The sequence below is a fragment of the Dendrobium catenatum genome, unplaced genomic scaffold (assembly GCF_001605985.2).
Source record: "Dendrobium catenatum unplaced genomic scaffold, ASM160598v2 fragScaff_scaffold_1220, whole genome shotgun sequence".
NCBI classification, from domain to species: Eukaryota; Viridiplantae; Streptophyta; class Magnoliopsida; order Asparagales; family Orchidaceae; genus Dendrobium; species Dendrobium catenatum.
In genome coordinates, this window is record NW_021319682.1 from 12,584,866 (window position 1) to 12,602,691 (window position 17,826).

Genomic DNA, 17,826 nt, shown 5'->3' on the forward strand with positions numbered 1-17,826 from the left:
AATACACTAAATGATTTGACACATTCTAAAAAATTAGTCAAAATTATTTGATGCATCCTAAAGAATGTATCAAATAATTTAGCTGATTTATTTTTTTTTTAATATTTTACTTTTATTTCTTATTTAATTAATACATGCTCCTTTTAAAAAAAATTGTTGAAAAACTCATGCAAAATTAAAAATAATAATAAAATAAATCGTCGGTCGGCAAAGATACATTAATCAACCGCTTTATGGAATCAGGAAAACACGAGACCTAAGCGCGGGTGCCGCGGAGTCGTCTCCGCGATCTCCACCGCACCAAATTGGGGATTTTCTTTGTCTGCCCACGGCAAGCGCGTGGTCCACGTGCACCTTTTACTCTCCCCTATCGATTTCTTTCCAATTTTCCTCGCCGTCTCTTTCTTGCTTTCTTCTTCCCCTTACCAAACGCGCTTATTAAACCAAAACCAGCTCATATCTCTTCATAAGAAGAGCCAAACAAATAACAATACATAGCAGCACTTATCCTTCATACTAGCAAAGGCAAGGAGAGACAGATAGAGAGAGAGAGAGAGAGAGAGAGAAGTGGATGGAGATCAAAGAGAGTTTCATGGCTGTTCATGAGGCGGCGGTGGATCCGCTCGAGCTAAAACTTGGTAGCCTTGGTTATAACCTGTCCCCGTCCTGCCACGGCGCGGACGTCGCCGTCTCCGGCCATGCGGACTCCGCCAAGCAGCTGTAAGTCAATGTCTACATTTGTCCTATTGATGCTTGTGAGGATATGGTTTTACAGTTCAAAAAACAGCAAATTAAAAGTCTGTTTGGGGAGAGATTATTCTTTGCGGACACCGGATGTAGCTTATCGTCCAAAGATGAATCAGATGCAACCATATCATCGTGCTTTGTATCGAGCAGTACCGAGCCGCGGTATCGAGTAAGGGGTGACGTGACTCATTTTCATTGAGCTCTAGACGGTGTTTGGCATCCGCACAGAATAATTCTTCCTATATGATAGAAATTATTATACGCGGAGAGGGGATATAGAGTAGTCCGATTTGTTTCTATGAACAGTAAAAGTGCTTATCATTGTGCTTTTACTATTCGTGAAGACAAAATCGAACGGTTCTTTATATTCCATCTCTACACATAATAAACTCTCCTAATTTAATTTTGACGGCCGTAAAAAAAAGTTTCAATCGGACAACAACTAATTTAGTATTATCTTATTTTAATAGATTTATTTATAACAAAAAAATATTTTTATAATAATACTTTTAATATAAAAAATACGGTAATGTCAAGTAAGATTATAGTTATTATATATATAAATGATTCATTGTAATAGTTCGTGATTTGGTGGACTAAGTTTTTGTATATATGGCTTCATTTGAATGAAGGAATCAACTGATGCAGGTTAGAAGAACCATCACGGCAAATCACTATCTGTTACAACGGTCGAATTTCCGTCTGCAACGTTACTAACTTCCAGGTTTGCCATTTGCTCTTCCTCTCCAAACCTATCTGCTTCAGAAATAGAAAAAAAACCACATATCAACTTTAAGAATCTTTGCTTGCCATTTTAGCAAACAGAAGAATCCTCTTCAAGTTTTAGAAGTTTTCTAATGTAATGATTATCTCGACAGTAGAAATAATTATCGTATTTTTTTTATTAAATGATCTTATTTCGTTTGATTAAACTTTATTTAGCTTGAAATTTTTATGATGATAGGCAAGAGCCATTATGGACATGGCAAAGAATGAGATGGAGAAAAACAAGTATAGTAAGGAAGAGGAAGGCGAAGTGGCAATTGCAAGAGAGACGGTGGAGCTTCAGCCAGGACTTTCTATGAAGAGATCGTTACAGAGATTTCTTCAGAAGAGGAAGGCGAGATTAATGGCTGACAGCTCCTTCCCTTACGCACACAGAAAGCCATTGCAGCTGTTCTGACGACGACTAACTTCAACATACGAGTTATTTTTTTCACCCTAATGACAGTTTTTCTTGTTCTTTATTTACTATTGAGATTTTAGAAGAATTCATGAAAGAATTAATACTCCATTTACATGTTTTGATGTATAATTTTGGTTTTTGACATTTAAACATTGTAAGAAAAGGCGTGAAGTTTTTTTTTCCATGCATGTAAGCATGTTAGTCTGTGAGCTTGTTGATCACTTTTTAAAATTTTTCTGATGTTATTGAAAATTGAGACTGAGAATGGGAATAAAAGCACAAATTAAATATAAATGTTGGCTTGGCTGGAAAATTACTATGATCTGAATTTGTATAGGAGCAACTGTATTTTGATTTTTCATTGAATACACTTGTTTACCTATGTTGGGAACTATAGAGGAAGCGATAAAATCATGTATTTTTTGAACTTATATATATATATATATAGCTGTGTTAATATTTGACCCGACTCAAAAATCCGACCTGAAAATTTCGGGTTCGGGTTAGGGATTTCTACCCATTTGTAAAACCGGGTCGGGTTCGGGTTGACCCGGAAACCTGAAATCAACCCGGTTTGACCCATTTTTAATTAATTTAGGAGGGTTTTAATGGATTTTTATGAAATAAGTAAATGATATTTCAAAAAATTATAAACATTATTGCCCAAATTAATTCAATCTTGATTTATTTTAAATTAATTGAAGTAAATATTACCTTAATTTGATTTAGATTTAAATAAATTGAATTAAATAAAAAAACTTAATAAAATATACCCGAATCGGGTCGGGTTCTGGTTGACCCGGACCCGAAGCGGGTCGGGTTCGGGTTCAGAAAACCGACCCGTTTGCAAAACGGGTCAGGTTCGGGTCTGTTTGAACAATGTCGGGTCAATTTCGGGTTAGAGTCGAACCCGACCCGTGATCCGGTTTTGACAGCCATATATATATATATATATATATATATATATATTCATGAAAAGAGTTTGACCACCCTCAAAAGATAGCTGGTTCCACCCATGACCAAGAGGGTCTTGTATTTGAAGTTTACATACGTGATTTGTGCGTATGTATGCATTTAATTCATTTAAAATTTTCAAAAATAATAAAAAAAATAATATTTGAGACACTAATTTTCTTTCATGTTTATATAAGTTATGAAATATTATTAACATGATAGATATTATCAAAAGATGGAATGATATTCAGGTAATGGAGATTATAATTTCATGCTATTCAGCCATAAAGAAGGGCTTAGAACAATTGAGTTGTTATTTTTATTGGGCTATGATCAACCTGTCAAATAGCTTTTATAGGGTTCCCACAAGTGTTCCCCTTCCTAGCTACCACTAGATTGTTCTTAGGATCAAAATTTTAACGATGCACTAGCCAATTAAGGTGCTATGGAAGTTGCCTATAAGATATGGAAAACAACTAGAAGCTCCACAATACTCTCCTTGCCTTGGAAATGTTGAAGCAAGAGAAATCCATTATGTAAATTCAAAAACCGTCGGAAAGTGCTCAATTTTCGTCGGAAAAATTCTGTCGGAATAGATGATTTTCCTGTAGTGGGTGGCATTAGATTTGTCATACTTAAGAGCTTGCTTCTTCTTCTTGTTTAGCTAGCTCCAACAAACTCCCAACCATGAGAATGGGAACTAAGGAAGGATATAGGATATCTCTTCCTGGTCTCTATACACACTGGGAATTTAGGATATTACAATTTTGCTTTTCAACTACAATTTAATTGCTCCTAGCGAAGGTCCAAAATCTTTCTTAAATTTATGAAATTATGAGAGTTTGAGATTTCTTTTAGGAGAATTTTTTTATTTCTTTGTTTTTAGCTTACAGTCATAATTTTTATTTAACAACTATTTTTTTATTATTTTTAACAAATAATAAACTACTTTAATTCTACAATAATTTTTAAAGAAGTCACTTTCTTTATAACAATTTTATAATATTTTTTTAAAAAAATTAAAACCGTCCTAAATAGACTCTTAATCTTTATTATTCCCAACTTCAATGTTTTGGTTTTTTTTTTTATTATTTAAATGGGGTTATCCCTTTACTTTTATTAGGAAGAATCAAGATAGTGATGTTTGTGATATCAACCTTCTCCAAAATGAGATGATTTGTCCCAAGTAAAATGAGATTGAAGGTATCAATACTTAATGTTTATTATATGAGTCGGGGCTTTCAATAAATTATTTCTCTTAAAAGTTTCTATTAAAAATTTTCTATGAAAATTTCAATAAAATTATGTTGAATATTTCTGATTTCAATATTTTTTTTTTTTTCAGATTTTCAACTGAATATTTACAACGAAGTTTTCCAACAGAAATTTCTATAAAAAAATTTATTTAATTTTTTCCACCAATTATTTCTTTTCTATTATGAAGCATTTAATTCTAATAGTTAAGCCATAGATTTTTGAATTTAGCTTTATTCCATGCATAGCTTCAAACAAGGGCACAACCTTAATTTTCAGAGAGGGCAAAATTTTAAGTAACTGTTGGTGCCGGTCGACTCAAAACAAAAAAATAGAGAAAAAGAAAACGGCCGCTAAAAATGATTAATCATTCAATTTCTACAAAATATATGTTGAAGTTGCCTTGAATTTGGCTTGACCTCTATTTGTTCATATTCTTAATCGTCGTACGCTTCATAGATATACCAAGGGTTCAAGAGGGCAGCGCCCCTGGCCGGGTTCGACTTGCCCGATCAGGTTGCGGGGTCAAGGGACAGTGCCCTTGCGAGGTTTCCAGGAGCGCTACTATGGGAACAAATTTTGATTGTATGGATATTTTTAGAATTCAAATTAATAAATAAAATGATAAATTCTTTTTACTATTTCTTTTTTATTTGGTCATTGTTCCCTAATAATTACACATCTATATAAAATTTTTAATTATGTTGGGGGCAATTGTCTAAAGAATATAATATTTTAAAAGTTTTAGGGAGGATAATTATCTAAAAATTTTTATAATAAAGACTAAAATATAAATGAAGAAAGAAAAAACTGAAAAATAATCTTTAAAAAAATAATATAATGAAAAAATTTTAATTTTTTTTGGGGGCAATTAGCCTGAGCTTGAGGGGATCCCCATGGCTTCCAAAGCAAATGAACAGGTGCATGGTGCATCAACGCCACAGTGTTCTCCCCTTCGACGGTACTTTTTTTTTAATCATTAAAATTATATAGAGAGCTCATTTTGATCCCTTAATTGAGAAGTTTAAGTGTTTAACTACTAATTTATATGTCTTAATGTCTCAAATATATTAAAAAAAAAAACTTACAGCAGCTTCATCATCACCCTTCTCTGCATCGACTGGTACGAACAGTCTCATCAACCTGCTCCACACTCCTTCCGCCATTCCTGCTTCTGTAGTACGCCAGACCAGAAGAGCCCTACCGCCACACCTCCCTGTTTGTCCATTTTTAATATCAGGTCATCAAAGTTTTAAATTTTCAACATCAAAACATCAAAGTTTTTTATTTTTAATATATTTAATTGTTATATAGACTACACAGAAAAAGAGATCAGAAAAGCCAGCTCTTGTCACTTCCATCGCTTCGGCCTCAACCCATCATCTTTTAACGATCTCTACCATTTTCCTCTTTTGTGTTTTTCTAACGTTCGCTCCATGGCCACTCTCTTCTTCGTCCTCCTTTCTCTCCTCACCACTTGCTCATCGGTGTCCAACGAAAACTCCATGAACGCCGATGAGCACAGCGCCCTCCTTGACCTCGTCGGCTCGCTCCTGGCCGATTCCAGCTGGACCGAGCTCCACCCTCACCCGTGCACAGACACTCCTTGGCCCGGCATTCAATGCGAGTCCGACATTTCAGATGCCGACTTGCTCCACGTTACCTCCATACACATCGGCCCTGACCTCCTCTCACCTCCTCCCTGCAAATCCTTTGCTTCCCTCTCCCCAGCCTCCTTCCTCCACCTCCCATTCCTCAAAACCTTCTCTCTATTCTCCTGCTTCCTTTACCCCAACTCCGTCTCTCTCCCTCCATCCCTTTTCACCAGCACTCCCGCTTTAGAACGCCTCGTCCTCAACGGAAACCCCGGTCTTTCAGGCGAAATACCCTCCTCTGTTTCCAGCCTACAGAGACTCAGAGTTCTCAGCCTCCCGCAGAACAACTTCCATGGCGTCATTCCGCGAGAGATTGGGAGATTGAGAGCATTACAGCAGGTAGACCTCAGCTATAACCACCTCAGCGGCGAAATCCCGGAAGAAATCGGCCGGATTTCAAGCCTTAGCATACTAGATTTCTCCTCAAATCAGCTGCGTGGTAAGCTTCCTGCTTCAATTGGGAGTCTCCAGTCTCTAGAAAAGATTGATCTCGGCTTCAACCATCTTTCAGGGAGGGTTCCTCCCGAGCTCGGGGAGCTCAAAAAGTTAGTTTTGCTTGATTTTAGCCATAACAACTTGAGTGGACCGTTGCCGGAGGAACTGTCAGGATTGAAACAATTACAGTATTTGATAATGGAGAACAACCCCTTCAACATCAGCATTCCATTTTTTCTCGGTAGTCTGAAGAAGCTGACAGTGATTGGGCTCTCAGGGTGTGGCCTAATGGGGCCAATCCCTCCATACTTCGCCTCTCTGGAAAGCCTCACTGCTCTGTCACTTGATAACAACAGCTTAAATGGAACAGTTCCTGATAGCTTGGACTTACTTTCAAATCTGGGTGAGCTCAATCTTAGCCAGAACCAGCTGAGTGGAGAGATTGGCTTCTCTGTGGAGTTTGTGAGGAGGCTGGGGAAGAGATTGGATTTGAGGGGAAATAAAGATTTATGTGCAAAGCCAAACGACAAGTATGAAGAGGCTTCGGTGAGACTTGAAGCAGCTGCTTGTTTGGGTTCCGGCATTGATAATGGAGGAAAGAGAGGCGCAGTAGAAGATGGTGATGGTAGAATCAGTTCTTCTTTGGATGGTAATGAGGTAGAAAATTGTTGCTATTTCGGGGTAAGTTCACTGTGGACTTCGGGCTTTCAGGGAATTGCCATTGTCGTGGCTTTGCTTGTATGATTGCTGTGTTGCTGCAGTGGAGAAAAGATTTTAGCCTGTCGTTTTTTTAATGAGAAGTCACAGCAGGTCTTTTCCTTTGTTGTCTCTCTTGCATGGTTTTCAATAACGTCTAAGTCCTCATTAATTTTTTAACTTGTTCTTAAATTTTAAAGTATGATTAATTTTTTAATGAATTAATATTAATTACTATTATTTTATCGTAATCTTATTTAAATAGCTATGATTTTTATGATATTTTAAGTAATTATTATTCTGAATTATTCTTAATAAAATTAGGATAATTATTAATCAAAAATTTATCAAATATTTCATTTGGGACGTCTTTCTTATTGCTTCTTAAATTAACTATTTTAGTATAAAAATTAAAATAAGCAGTAAGAAATCCGCCCCAAACGAAGCCTAAAATGAGCTTTGAATGCATTTCGAACTGCTATCTGTGCAACTGTTGATCTGAATACTGAGCTGAAAATTGATGAAATAAGGAGATTTCTTTGCAAATTTTTCGTCAGGATCAACTTTATATTACTCTTAGCTCCTCCAAATTTAAGGCATCTGATTCTGTCAAAATAAGGAATATAATTGATAGTTTGATTTAGTGATTGGAATTTGGGAACAAAAGCAGCTATATCATTTGCTGGGAGATTTTAGTTATTGAGATCGACTATTTGGAATTACATTTCTTATTGACTTCGTTGTGTTATTTTATCGAAAGGTTTGAGAAAAAACATCTCATCTCTTTAGTTATTTTGGTTTAGGGGTTATTTGGTTGGAAGTAAATTGAGTGTAAAGTAACGTAAATGCAGGGGTTTTTAGAAGCTTAATTTTTTGGTTAGATAGAAAGCAAATTCATAATAAAGTAAAGTGAATATAATATATTTCATTCTAGTTTATTTTTGAAGTAAATTGTTCTCACCTAGTTTTGCTTCAGAACCTTTTACACTGTTCTAAAGTTTGCTTGAGCATCGCCGACGATCATCATCTCCACCGCCACCTCGTTGTTCAAAAAAAGCCATTGCTCTTTGTGCAATTATTTTTTGGGATATTTATATCAATTAAGGTAAATTTACACACATTATATATATAAATGTAGGCTTCAAACTCAAGATTTAGGGGTGTTAAAATGGGTCTCTGGATCGGTCGGGTCTAACTTGAACTTGACCCGCTGCCAACTGACACTGACTTGAACTTAGCTTGGTTATGGACATGGGTCAGAAATTTGAACCTGAACTCGACCTGGTTCGTGTTCAGACATGTCAGGTTCGGTCTTTGGATCGGTCGGGCCCAACTCGAACTTGACCCACGCTTCCAACTGACCCGACTTGAACTTAACTTGGTTATGGACATTGGTCGGAATTTTGAACCCGAACTCGACCTGGTTCGTGTTCAAACATGTCAGGTTCGGGTCAACCCGAAATGACCGGCCAACTCGATTTTCTAATCAAATTTTGGCATTTTTTTATATTTCAAATTTATTTAAATAAATTTATTAATTTAAATAAATTTATTAAAGTGCAAAATAGTAAAATACATATAATTATTAGATTATTTGAGCAAATATAAACAAACGCAAATTATATTTACAAAATATTAAAATGAATTGTTAAATGAAATTATTTGTTTACATTGAATTTTATAAAAAATAATGCAAACATAAACTACATTTACTAAATACTAGTATACATTACAATTTTAAATTTACATTGTTATACAAATATTGAAACAATTTAATTAAATTTGGGTCAAAGTTAGGTTCTCAGGTCAACTCGAACTTGACTCGAGTTTTAAAACATGTCAAGTTTTTAAACCCAATCTCGACCCATTGGATAAACAAGTTGATCCAAACTTAGAACTTTTCTGGGTTGAGTCCAAGTCAGTGTTTCGGGTTGGGTCAAATTTTGACACCCGTTTCAAGACTTCTTAATTGATAGTCAAAACGCCAAACCAACATATCAAGATGTGTTGCATTCTACGACACCTTTGATTTGAATGCTTGCTGCAAAATTATGAAATCAGGTGATTTCTTAGCAAACTTTTGTTGGTTTCATCTTTATATTACTCTTAGCTCCTACAAATTTAAGGCATCTGATTCTTTGCCTTCAGTTTGCCATTTTATTGAAAGATTTGAGAAAAAATCTCATCTTTAGTTAGTAATTTTTGGCTTAACAATAGAGTGGATAGAATGCTCTGGATGATATCCTGTATTATAACCATTAAACTTATTGATAAGATGGTTTAGGCGTACCTTTTTTGAATATCTGAAACCTTATGTGTAAATCTAAACTTATTTACCCTTTAAACTTGCATTGTTGAATAGAATTTCTTTTATACTTGTCAATTTCTCATAAGTCTCAATTATTCCGTGCGGACGCCAAATGTAGCTCTACATCCGGATATCAATCAGAATGAGCCATGTCAATTATACCGAGCAGCATCACCGAGTAGTACCAAGCCGCGGGCTTAGAAATCCGGATGGATTCCGCTTCCGCACAGAATAATTTTTCCACTTTATGATCATATAAACATATTCTTCCAACACAAGAATTCTTAGACCACACAAAAAACACAAAAGCACAAGCTCCATTTATTCTAAAAGTTAAATACATGTAAAGGCTCTTTACCAACCAAACAACAAAAGCTTGATGAGGAAGTCCACATTGTATATCATTCACGATCATCAAGATCTAACACTTTATGATGATAACTACGTTTCAATAATCTCACAAAGAACTCACCATGTTTTATTTTCAGTTTTTAATATGAAATAGATTTTAATTTTTGGCATGCGCTTTTCTGAAGAGGCTGTGATTTTTTTTTTTTTAAAATTGAGATTTGGTACTTAGCATTGACAGAAGAACAAAAAATTTGGATTGGTGGTGGAAAGCAGGGGGTGTTAAAATGGATTTTCGGGTCGGATTCAGATCAGATATGGAGTTGACTTGGGTTCAAACTAGTTGACCTAGCCCCAACTCTAGTTTGCAAATAGGTTGGAAATTTCAACTCTACCTGATCCATTGAGTTACCGGGTTGACTCGACAAGACCAACTAACTCGGACAACCATTCAAAATTGGGCGCGGTGAGCGAGTACGAGGCTTGCAGGACGTGCACGTAAGGGACTGGCAAGTGCGGTGTGGGCGAGGCAAGCGCAAATAGGTGTGGAGGGCGACATGGGCCTGTGGCTTGCCGAGCGCCATGTAGTTTGTGCGCGCGCGGTGCGGCCAACTCGAACTCCACCCGGTTTTATAAACGGGTCAGAATCTCAAATCCGAACCCGACCCATATGGCCAACAGGTTGACCTGAAACCAAAATTTTTCAGGTCGGCTCTGGGTTAGGTTTCACGTTATGTCAAATTTTGACACCCATAGTGGAAAGCAATCTAACTATGATGGGGATGCTTTACTATCCCATAGTGAGAAGAGAAAGATAAAATGGAATAAATATTATTTTTCTTAATCACAAAAAATTTTTACTATAAAATTATATTATTTAAAAATAGTATTCATGCTCTTTTAATTTTTATTGATCCATTTATAAATATGACAAATACATACACAATATTTAAATTTTAATTATTTGCAAATTTATCATTCTCAGACCTCCATTTTAAAACTTACAGTTAAATATCAAAATACCCAATAAAAAAACTCAAATCCCTTTTCTGTCAAATTCTAAGTAATGCAACCCCTCTTAGTATACATAAAATTTTATTTTGGAATTAGATAGACTTGATAATTCTTCAAAAAATGGCCTTGATCTAGCATGAATCTCGAGGAATATTCAAATTGGAAACTTCCAAAATTAAATGCTTGACCACTAGAATGCCAATTTCAACAAATTTCTAGTCAAATTGAATATCTCAATGAGATGAATCCAACGACATCAAAAATCAGTCCAATCTAAGCCCAATTGGATCCAAATCAAGGGACCAATTCACATTTAGAAGGTTTAAAGCATTAAATGGATAGCCAAATGAAATCCAAATATGGCATGTTTATAGACGAATCGAGCGGCTCAACGAGATGGATCAATGAGTACAAGATTGCCTAATTCTGACATCATTAAGGCACTTAAATGTTTAATGAACGCTCTATAATTAAGGGAATCAATATGAGCAGTCTGATCGACCACTTCGATTTTGCTCTGAATCTTCTCCATATTTACGATGATGCCACTTCAAAAAACTTATAAATGAGCCCTTATTTTCCACATGAAGAGGGGGTGGGGAACTTGGATCTTTAGCTAGAGAATAGAGAGAGCTCTAATGCTTCAAAGATCCTAGAGTTCTACTCAAGCACCACTACCGACGAACTTCCGTCGACCACTACTGGACCTTTGACAGGCCACCGATCACCATTGGATTACCGCCTGGCTGCTAATCTTCGTCGGACCACCGCCAAACCCCAATCTCCACTAGACCTTAGCTCAACCAACGTCGGACCACCGCTTGGCCGCCGAACCACCAATCGACCGTCGATCATCTCTGGACAACCTCTCGTTCATCGACCATCACCAGACCACCACACATTTGTCGATCTCCGGATCTTCGCCCAGTAGCTTGCTGCCGTCAGATTTCCTTCCACTCTCGACCGTCGACTATAGTCCCATCGACCACCATCGACTGCCGACCCATGTCAACCGTAATTTCTGTGCCACATTTGATTTGAATAATAATATGCAAATCTAGTAAATCAGTGGATCTTATAATAAACTTTTTGTTGGGATCATTTTATATTACTCTTAGCTCCTCCAAATTTAAGGTATTTGATTCTCTCAAATTATGAATATAATGCCTGTTTGATTTAGTGATTGGACTTTGGAAACAAAAGTTGCTTTCATTTGCTGATAGATTTAACTTATTGAGATCGACAATTTGGAATTACCTTTTTTACTGACTTCATTTTGTTATTTTATTGAAATGTTTGAGAAACAAATCTTATCTTTAGTTAGTAATTTTTGATTTAGGGGTTGTTTAGTTGGAAGTGACGGTAAAGTAAAGAAAATATAGGAGTTTTGAGAAGTTCAGTGTTTGGTTGGATGAAATGCAAAAGCATGATAAATTAAAGTGAATACAGTGTAATCCATTTTAATTCATTTTGAGCTAAATCATTCTCACCTACTTTTGCGTGAGAACTATTTTTACGGTTCTAAAGCTAGCTTGAGCATCACTGACGACCATCATTTCCACTGCCATTTTGTTGCCAGCCAGCACCCTCCACCATCTAGCTTAGGCTAGTTTATTTGGTTTAGAATTGGGTATAGGCCCATAAGTTCTCAAGTTGGTGTGTTAAACTTGGGTCCAATGGGCCCAATGTTCCTCATTTATTATCTCTATGCACCCCAATCTCTATATGCTCCATCCATAAATCGAACAACTCTACCATTACAAATATCAATCATTCTCACATCTAATGCTAGCAATCACAATCCTATTTATCATTCTCACTACTATCAACCTAAGGGTGTCACTTTCGGTTCACGGGTCAGGTTCGGGTCGAACCCGGAATTGATCCGGGTTCAAACGGGTCGACCCTAACCCAACACGGGTAGGTAAACAGATAAAAAATTCGAACCCGGACCTGACCTGACGGGTTGCCGGATTGACCCGACTCACTTGAACTTAACTTGGTTATGGACATTGGTCGGAATTTTGAACCCGAACTCGACCTGGTTCGTGTTCAAACATGTCAGGTTCGGGTCAACCCGAAATGACCGGCCAACTCGATTTTCTAATCAAATTTTGGCATTTTTTTATATTTCAAATTTATTTAAATAAATTTATTAATTTAAATAAATTTATTAAAGTGCAAAATAGTAAAATACATATAATTATTAGATTATTTGAGCAAATATAAACAAACGCAAATTATATTTACAAAATATTAAAATGAATTGTTAAATGAAATTATTTGTTTACATTGAATTTTATAAAAAATAATGCAAACATAAACTACATTTACTAAATACTAGTATACATTACAATTTTAAATTTACATTGTTATACAAATATTGAAACAATTTAATTAAATTTGGGTCAAAGTTAGGTTCTCAGGTCAACTCGAACTTGACTCGAGTTTTAAAACATGTCAAGTTTTTAAACCCAATCTCGACCCATTGGATAAACAAGTTGATCCAAACTTAGAACTTTTCTGGGTTGAGTCCAAGTCAGTGTTTCGGGTTGGGTCAAATTTTGACACCCGTTTCAAGACTTCTTAATTGATAGTCAAAACGCCAAACCAACATATCAAGATGTGTTGCATTCTACGACACCTTTGATTTGAATGCTTGCTGCAAAATTATGAAATCAGGTGATTTCTTAGCAAACTTTTGTTGGTTTCATCTTTATATTACTCTTAGCTCCTACAAATTTAAGGCATCTGATTCTTTGCCTTCAGTTTGCCATTTTATTGAAAGATTTGAGAAAAAATCTCATCTTTAGTTAGTAATTTTTGGCTTAACAATAGAGTGGATAGAATGCTCTGGATGATATCCTGTATTATAACCATTAAACTTATTGATAAGATGGTTTAGGCGTACCTTTTTTGAATATCTGAAACCTTATGTGTAAATCTAAACTTATTTACCCTTTAAACTTGCATTGTTGAATAGAATTTCTTTTATACTTGTCAATTTCTCATAAGTCTCAATTATTCCGTGCGGACGCCAAATGTAGCTCTACATCCGGATATCAATCAGAATGAGCCATGTCAATTATACCGAGCAGCATCACCGAGTAGTACCAAGCCGCGGGCTTAGAAATCCGGATGGATTCCGCTTCCGCACAGAATAATTTTTCCACTTTATGATCATATAAACATATTCTTCCAACACAAGAATTCTTAGACCACACAAAAAACACAAAAGCACAAGCTCCATTTATTCTAAAAGTTAAATACATGTAAAGGCTCTTTACCAACCAAACAACAAAAGCTTGATGAGGAAGTCCACATTGTATATCATTCACGATCATCAAGATCTAACACTTTATGATGATAACTACGTTTCAATAATCTCACAAAGAACTCACCATGTTTTATTTTCAGTTTTTAATATGAAATAGATTTTAATTTTTGGCATGCGCTTTTCTGAAGAGGCTGTGATTTTTTTTTTTTTTAAATTGAGATTTGGTACTTAGCATTGACAGAAGAACAAAAAATTTGGATTGGTGGTGGAAAGCAGGGGGTGTTAAAATGGATTTTCGGGTCGGATTCAGATCAGATATGGAGTTGACTTGGGTTCAAACTAGTTGACCTAGCCCCAACTCTAGTTTGCAAATAGGTTGGAAATTTCAACTCTACCTGATCCATTGAGTTATCGGGTTGACTCGACCAGACCAACTAACTCGGACAACCATTCAATATCGGGTATGGTGAGCGAGTACGAGGCATGTGGGACGTGCACGTAAGGACTGGCGAGTGCGGTGCGAGTGTGGTGTGGGCGAGGCAAGCACAAATAGGTGCGGAGCATGACAAGAGGCCTGTGGCCTGCCGAGCGCCGTGTAGTTTGTGCGCGCGTGGTGCGGCCAACCCAAACTCCACCCAGTTTTATAAACGGGACAAAATCTTAAATCCGAACCCGACCCACATGGCCAACGGGTTGACCTGAAACCAAAATTTTTCGGGTGGGGTCCGAGTTAGGTTTCATATTATGTCAAATTTTGTCACCCCTAGTGGAAATCAATCTAACTATGATGGGGATGTTTTACTATAACGTAGTGGAAAGAGAAAGATAAAATGGAATAAATATTATTTTTCTTAATCACAAAAAAAATTATACTATAAAATTATATTATTTAAAAATAGTATTCATGTTCTTTTAATTTATATTGATCCATTTATAAATATGACAGATACATACACAATATTTAAATTTTAATTATTTGCAAATTTATCATTCTCAGACCTCCATTTTAAAACTTACACTTAAATATCAAAATTCCCAATAAAAAAACTCAACTCGTCCTTTGCTTTTCTGTCAAATTCTAAGAGTAATGCAACCTCTCTTAGTATACATAAAATTTTATTTTGGAATTAGATAGACTTTGATAATTCCTCAAAAAATTGCCTTGATCTAGTACGAATCTCGAGGAATATTCAAATTGGAAACTTCCAAAATTAAATGATTGACCACTTGAAAGCCAATTTCAACAAATTTCTAGTAATGAGATGAATCCAACGACACCAAAATCAGTCCAATCTGAGCCCAATTGGATCCAAATCAAGGGACCAATTCACATTTAGAAGGTTTTAAGCATTAAATGAATAGCCAAACGAAATCCAAATATGGCATGTTTATAGACGAATCGAGCGGCTCAACCAAATGAATCAATGAGTACAAGATTGCCTAATTCTGACATCATTAAGGCACTTAAATGTTTAATGAATGCTCTATAATTATGGGAATCAATATGAGCTGTCTGATCGACCACTTCGATTTTTCTCTGAATCTTCTCCATATTTACGGAGCATGCAACTTCAAAAAAAAAGAACCCTTATTTTCCACATGAAGAGGGGGTGGGGAACTTGAATCTTTAGCTAGAGAATAGAGAGAGCTCTAAGGCTTCAAAAATCCTAGAGTTCTACCCAACCACCACTAACGACAAACTTCTGTCGACCACTACTGGACCTTTGATAGGCCACCAATCACCGTTGGATGCCGCCCGGCTGCCAATCTTCGTCGGACCACCGCCAAACCCCGATCTATACTAGACTTTAGCTCGACGACCAACGTTGGACCATTGCATGGCTGCCGGACCACCACTCAACCGTCGACCGTCTCTAGACAACCTCTCGTTCATCGACCATCACCAGACCACCACCCGTTTATCAATCACCGGATCTTCGCCCAGTAGCTTGCTGCTGTCAGATTTCCTTTCACTGTCGACCGTCAACTATAGTTCCGCTCCCGCCGACCACCATCGACTGTCGACCTGCGTAAACCGGTTTTGTGCCACATTTGATTTGAATAATAATATGCAAATCTACTAAATCAGTGGATCTTATAATAAACTGTTTGTTGGGATCATTTTATATTACTCTTAGCTCCTCCAAATTTAAGGTATTGTGGATTCCGACAAATTATGAATATAATGCCTGTTTGATTTAGTGATTTGACTTTGGAAACAAAAGTTGCTATCATTTGCTGATAGATTTTAGTTATTGAGATGGACAATTTGGAATTACCTTTTTTACTGAATTCATTTGGTTATTTTATTGAAAGGTTTGAGAAACAAATCTTATCTTTAGTTAGTAATTTTTGACTTAGGGGTTGTTTAGTTGGAAGTGCCTGTAAAGTAAAGAAAATATAGGAGTTTTGAAAAATTCAGTATTTGGTTGAATGAAATGCAAAAGCATGATAAATTAAAGTGAATATAGTGTAATCCATTTTAATTCATTTTGAGCTAAATCATTCTCACCTAGTTTTGCGTGAGAACTATTTTTACGGTTCTAAAGCTAGCTTGAGCATCACTAACGACCATCATTTCCACTGCCATTTTGTTGCCAGCCAGCACCCTCCACCATCTAGCTTAGGCTAGTTTATTTGGTTTAGAATTGGGTATAGGCCCATAAGTTCTCAAGTTGGTGGGTTAAACTTGGGTCCAATGGGCCCAATGTCCCTCATTTATTATCTCTATGCACCCCAATCTCTATATGCTCTATCCATAAATCCAACAACTCTACCATTACAAATATCAATCATTCTCACATCTAATGCTAGCGATCACATTCCTATTTATCATTCTCGCTACTATCAACCTAAGGGTGTCACTTTCGGTTAACGGGTCAGGTTTGGGTCGAACCCGGAATTGATCCGGGTTCAAACAGGTCGACCCTAACCCAACACGGGTAGGTAAACAGATAAAAAATTCGAACCCGGACCTGACCTGGCGGGTTGCCGGGTTGACCCGACTCGACACGGGAACACATGGACGCGGGACCTGACATGGGCGAAGCGGACGCGAGAGCCTGGGCAGGGTTCGCGAACAGCTGCACGGGGGCGGCCAGGCGAGTGCGTGGGCGAGACCATTTCCGGATTGGGCATTTGGGCTTAGCCGCTTGGCCGAGAGGCCCGAGATGGACACATGCTAGCCACTAGGCCAGGTGAGACAGCGGGCAGACCTAGACCCGCGTCAACTTCAAATTGATTTTAGGTTGCCAGTTCAACCCAAACCCGACCCGATTTTAAAAACGAATCACATTTTTGAACCAGAACCTGACCCATTTGATAAACGGGTTGACCCTAACCCGAATTTTTTTGGGTCGAGTCGAATCGAGTTTTCGTACCGTGTCAAATATTGACACCCTAGTTATCACAACGTCTCATTCCCTCAATTGTATTCAAATATTCTTTATCATCCTTGCATGTGACATACCCACATTCCTTGAGCCCATACCCAATTGTGCTCCAATCGCCTCCATCTAATAACTTATATATATATATATATATATTAAATAAAACATTTAGATAAATTTTATAATTAAACAAATATAACAAATAAATTTTTAAATCCATTTTACAAACAAATAATATTAAAAGTTTCAAATGCACTATGTCAATATGCCATTTCGCTTTGTACTTCTAAAGTACATGAGATAAATACCTATATATAATACCGAATTAGTGTTTAAGCTTTAAATAAATATTGTGGATAGACGACCATATTTTCAATGTGCTTGCTATAAAGTAAAAAAAAAAAAAATGTTCAAGCCTATCCGAGAATCGGTGTTCTTTAATGATCCGTGCCGGAGCCAAACTCCTCAGTCCCGTCGACAGAGAACACTACGGCACTAGTTAGAAGCCACGGTAAGAAAACTACATAGTCTGTGGCGATCGGCGATCATTTATTGCGGTTCCA

General features: G+C 36.7%; 4 protein-coding genes across 5 annotated transcripts in view; all 4 read left to right on the plus strand.

Moving 5' to 3' along the window:
• The window catches only part of LOC110097432, a 1,817-nt gene extending 1,319 nt beyond the window's left edge, over window positions 1-498 (plus strand). The window contains exon 2 of the mRNA XM_028699142.1: window positions 244-498. Coding sequence (XP_028554975.1) covers window positions 244-498 — 255 coding nt within the window. The remainder of the gene's footprint in view (window positions 1-243) is intronic.
• Window positions 489-2,221, plus strand: LOC110110139 (protein TIFY 5A). The gene is made up of 3 exons (XM_020841485.2): window positions 489-720; window positions 1,396-1,471; window positions 1,712-2,221. The coding sequence occupies exons 1-3, from the start codon at window positions 572-574 to the stop codon at window positions 1,928-1,930; spliced, it is 444 nt and encodes a 147-aa protein (XP_020697144.1). The 5' UTR covers window positions 489-571; the 3' UTR covers window positions 1,931-2,221.
• A 3,356-nt stretch (window positions 2,222-5,577) lies between these two features.
• On the plus strand, window positions 5,578-6,975 carry LOC110110162 (receptor like protein 29-like). Its single transcript, XM_028699143.1, has one exon. The coding sequence runs from the start codon at window positions 5,578-5,580 to the stop codon at window positions 6,973-6,975; it is 1,398 nt and encodes a 465-aa protein (XP_028554976.1).
• A 10,650-nt stretch (window positions 6,976-17,625) lies between these two features.
• Window positions 17,626-17,826, plus strand: part of LOC110110106 (ornithine aminotransferase, mitochondrial) — a 29,164-nt gene continuing 28,963 nt past the window's right edge. Inside the window, exon 1 of one of the 2 annotated variants that reach the window (XM_020841422.2) lies at window positions 17,626-17,774. The gene's annotated coding sequence lies outside the window, so the exon portion shown is untranslated. The remainder of the gene's footprint in view (window positions 17,775-17,826) is intronic. The other variant, XM_020841431.2, reaches the window with a different exon arrangement.

Bases quoted from the DNA above. Each gene is read 5' to 3' on its own strand.
- LOC110110139 (XM_020841485.2), top strand. From the start codon at position 572: ATGGAGATCAAAGAGAGTTTCATGGCTGTTCATGAGGCGGCGGTGGAT. The intron at 721-1,395 runs GTAAGTCAATGT...CAACTGATGCAG, and splicing joins GCGGACTCCGCCAAGCAGCT to GTTAGAAGAACCATCACGGC. The intron at 1,472-1,711 runs GTTTGCCATTTG...TTATGATGATAG, and splicing joins GCAACGTTACTAACTTCCAG to GCAAGAGCCATTATGGACAT.
- LOC110110162 (XM_028699143.1), top strand. From the start codon at position 5,578: ATGGCCACTCTCTTCTTCGTCCTCCTTTCTCTCCTCACCACTTGCTCA.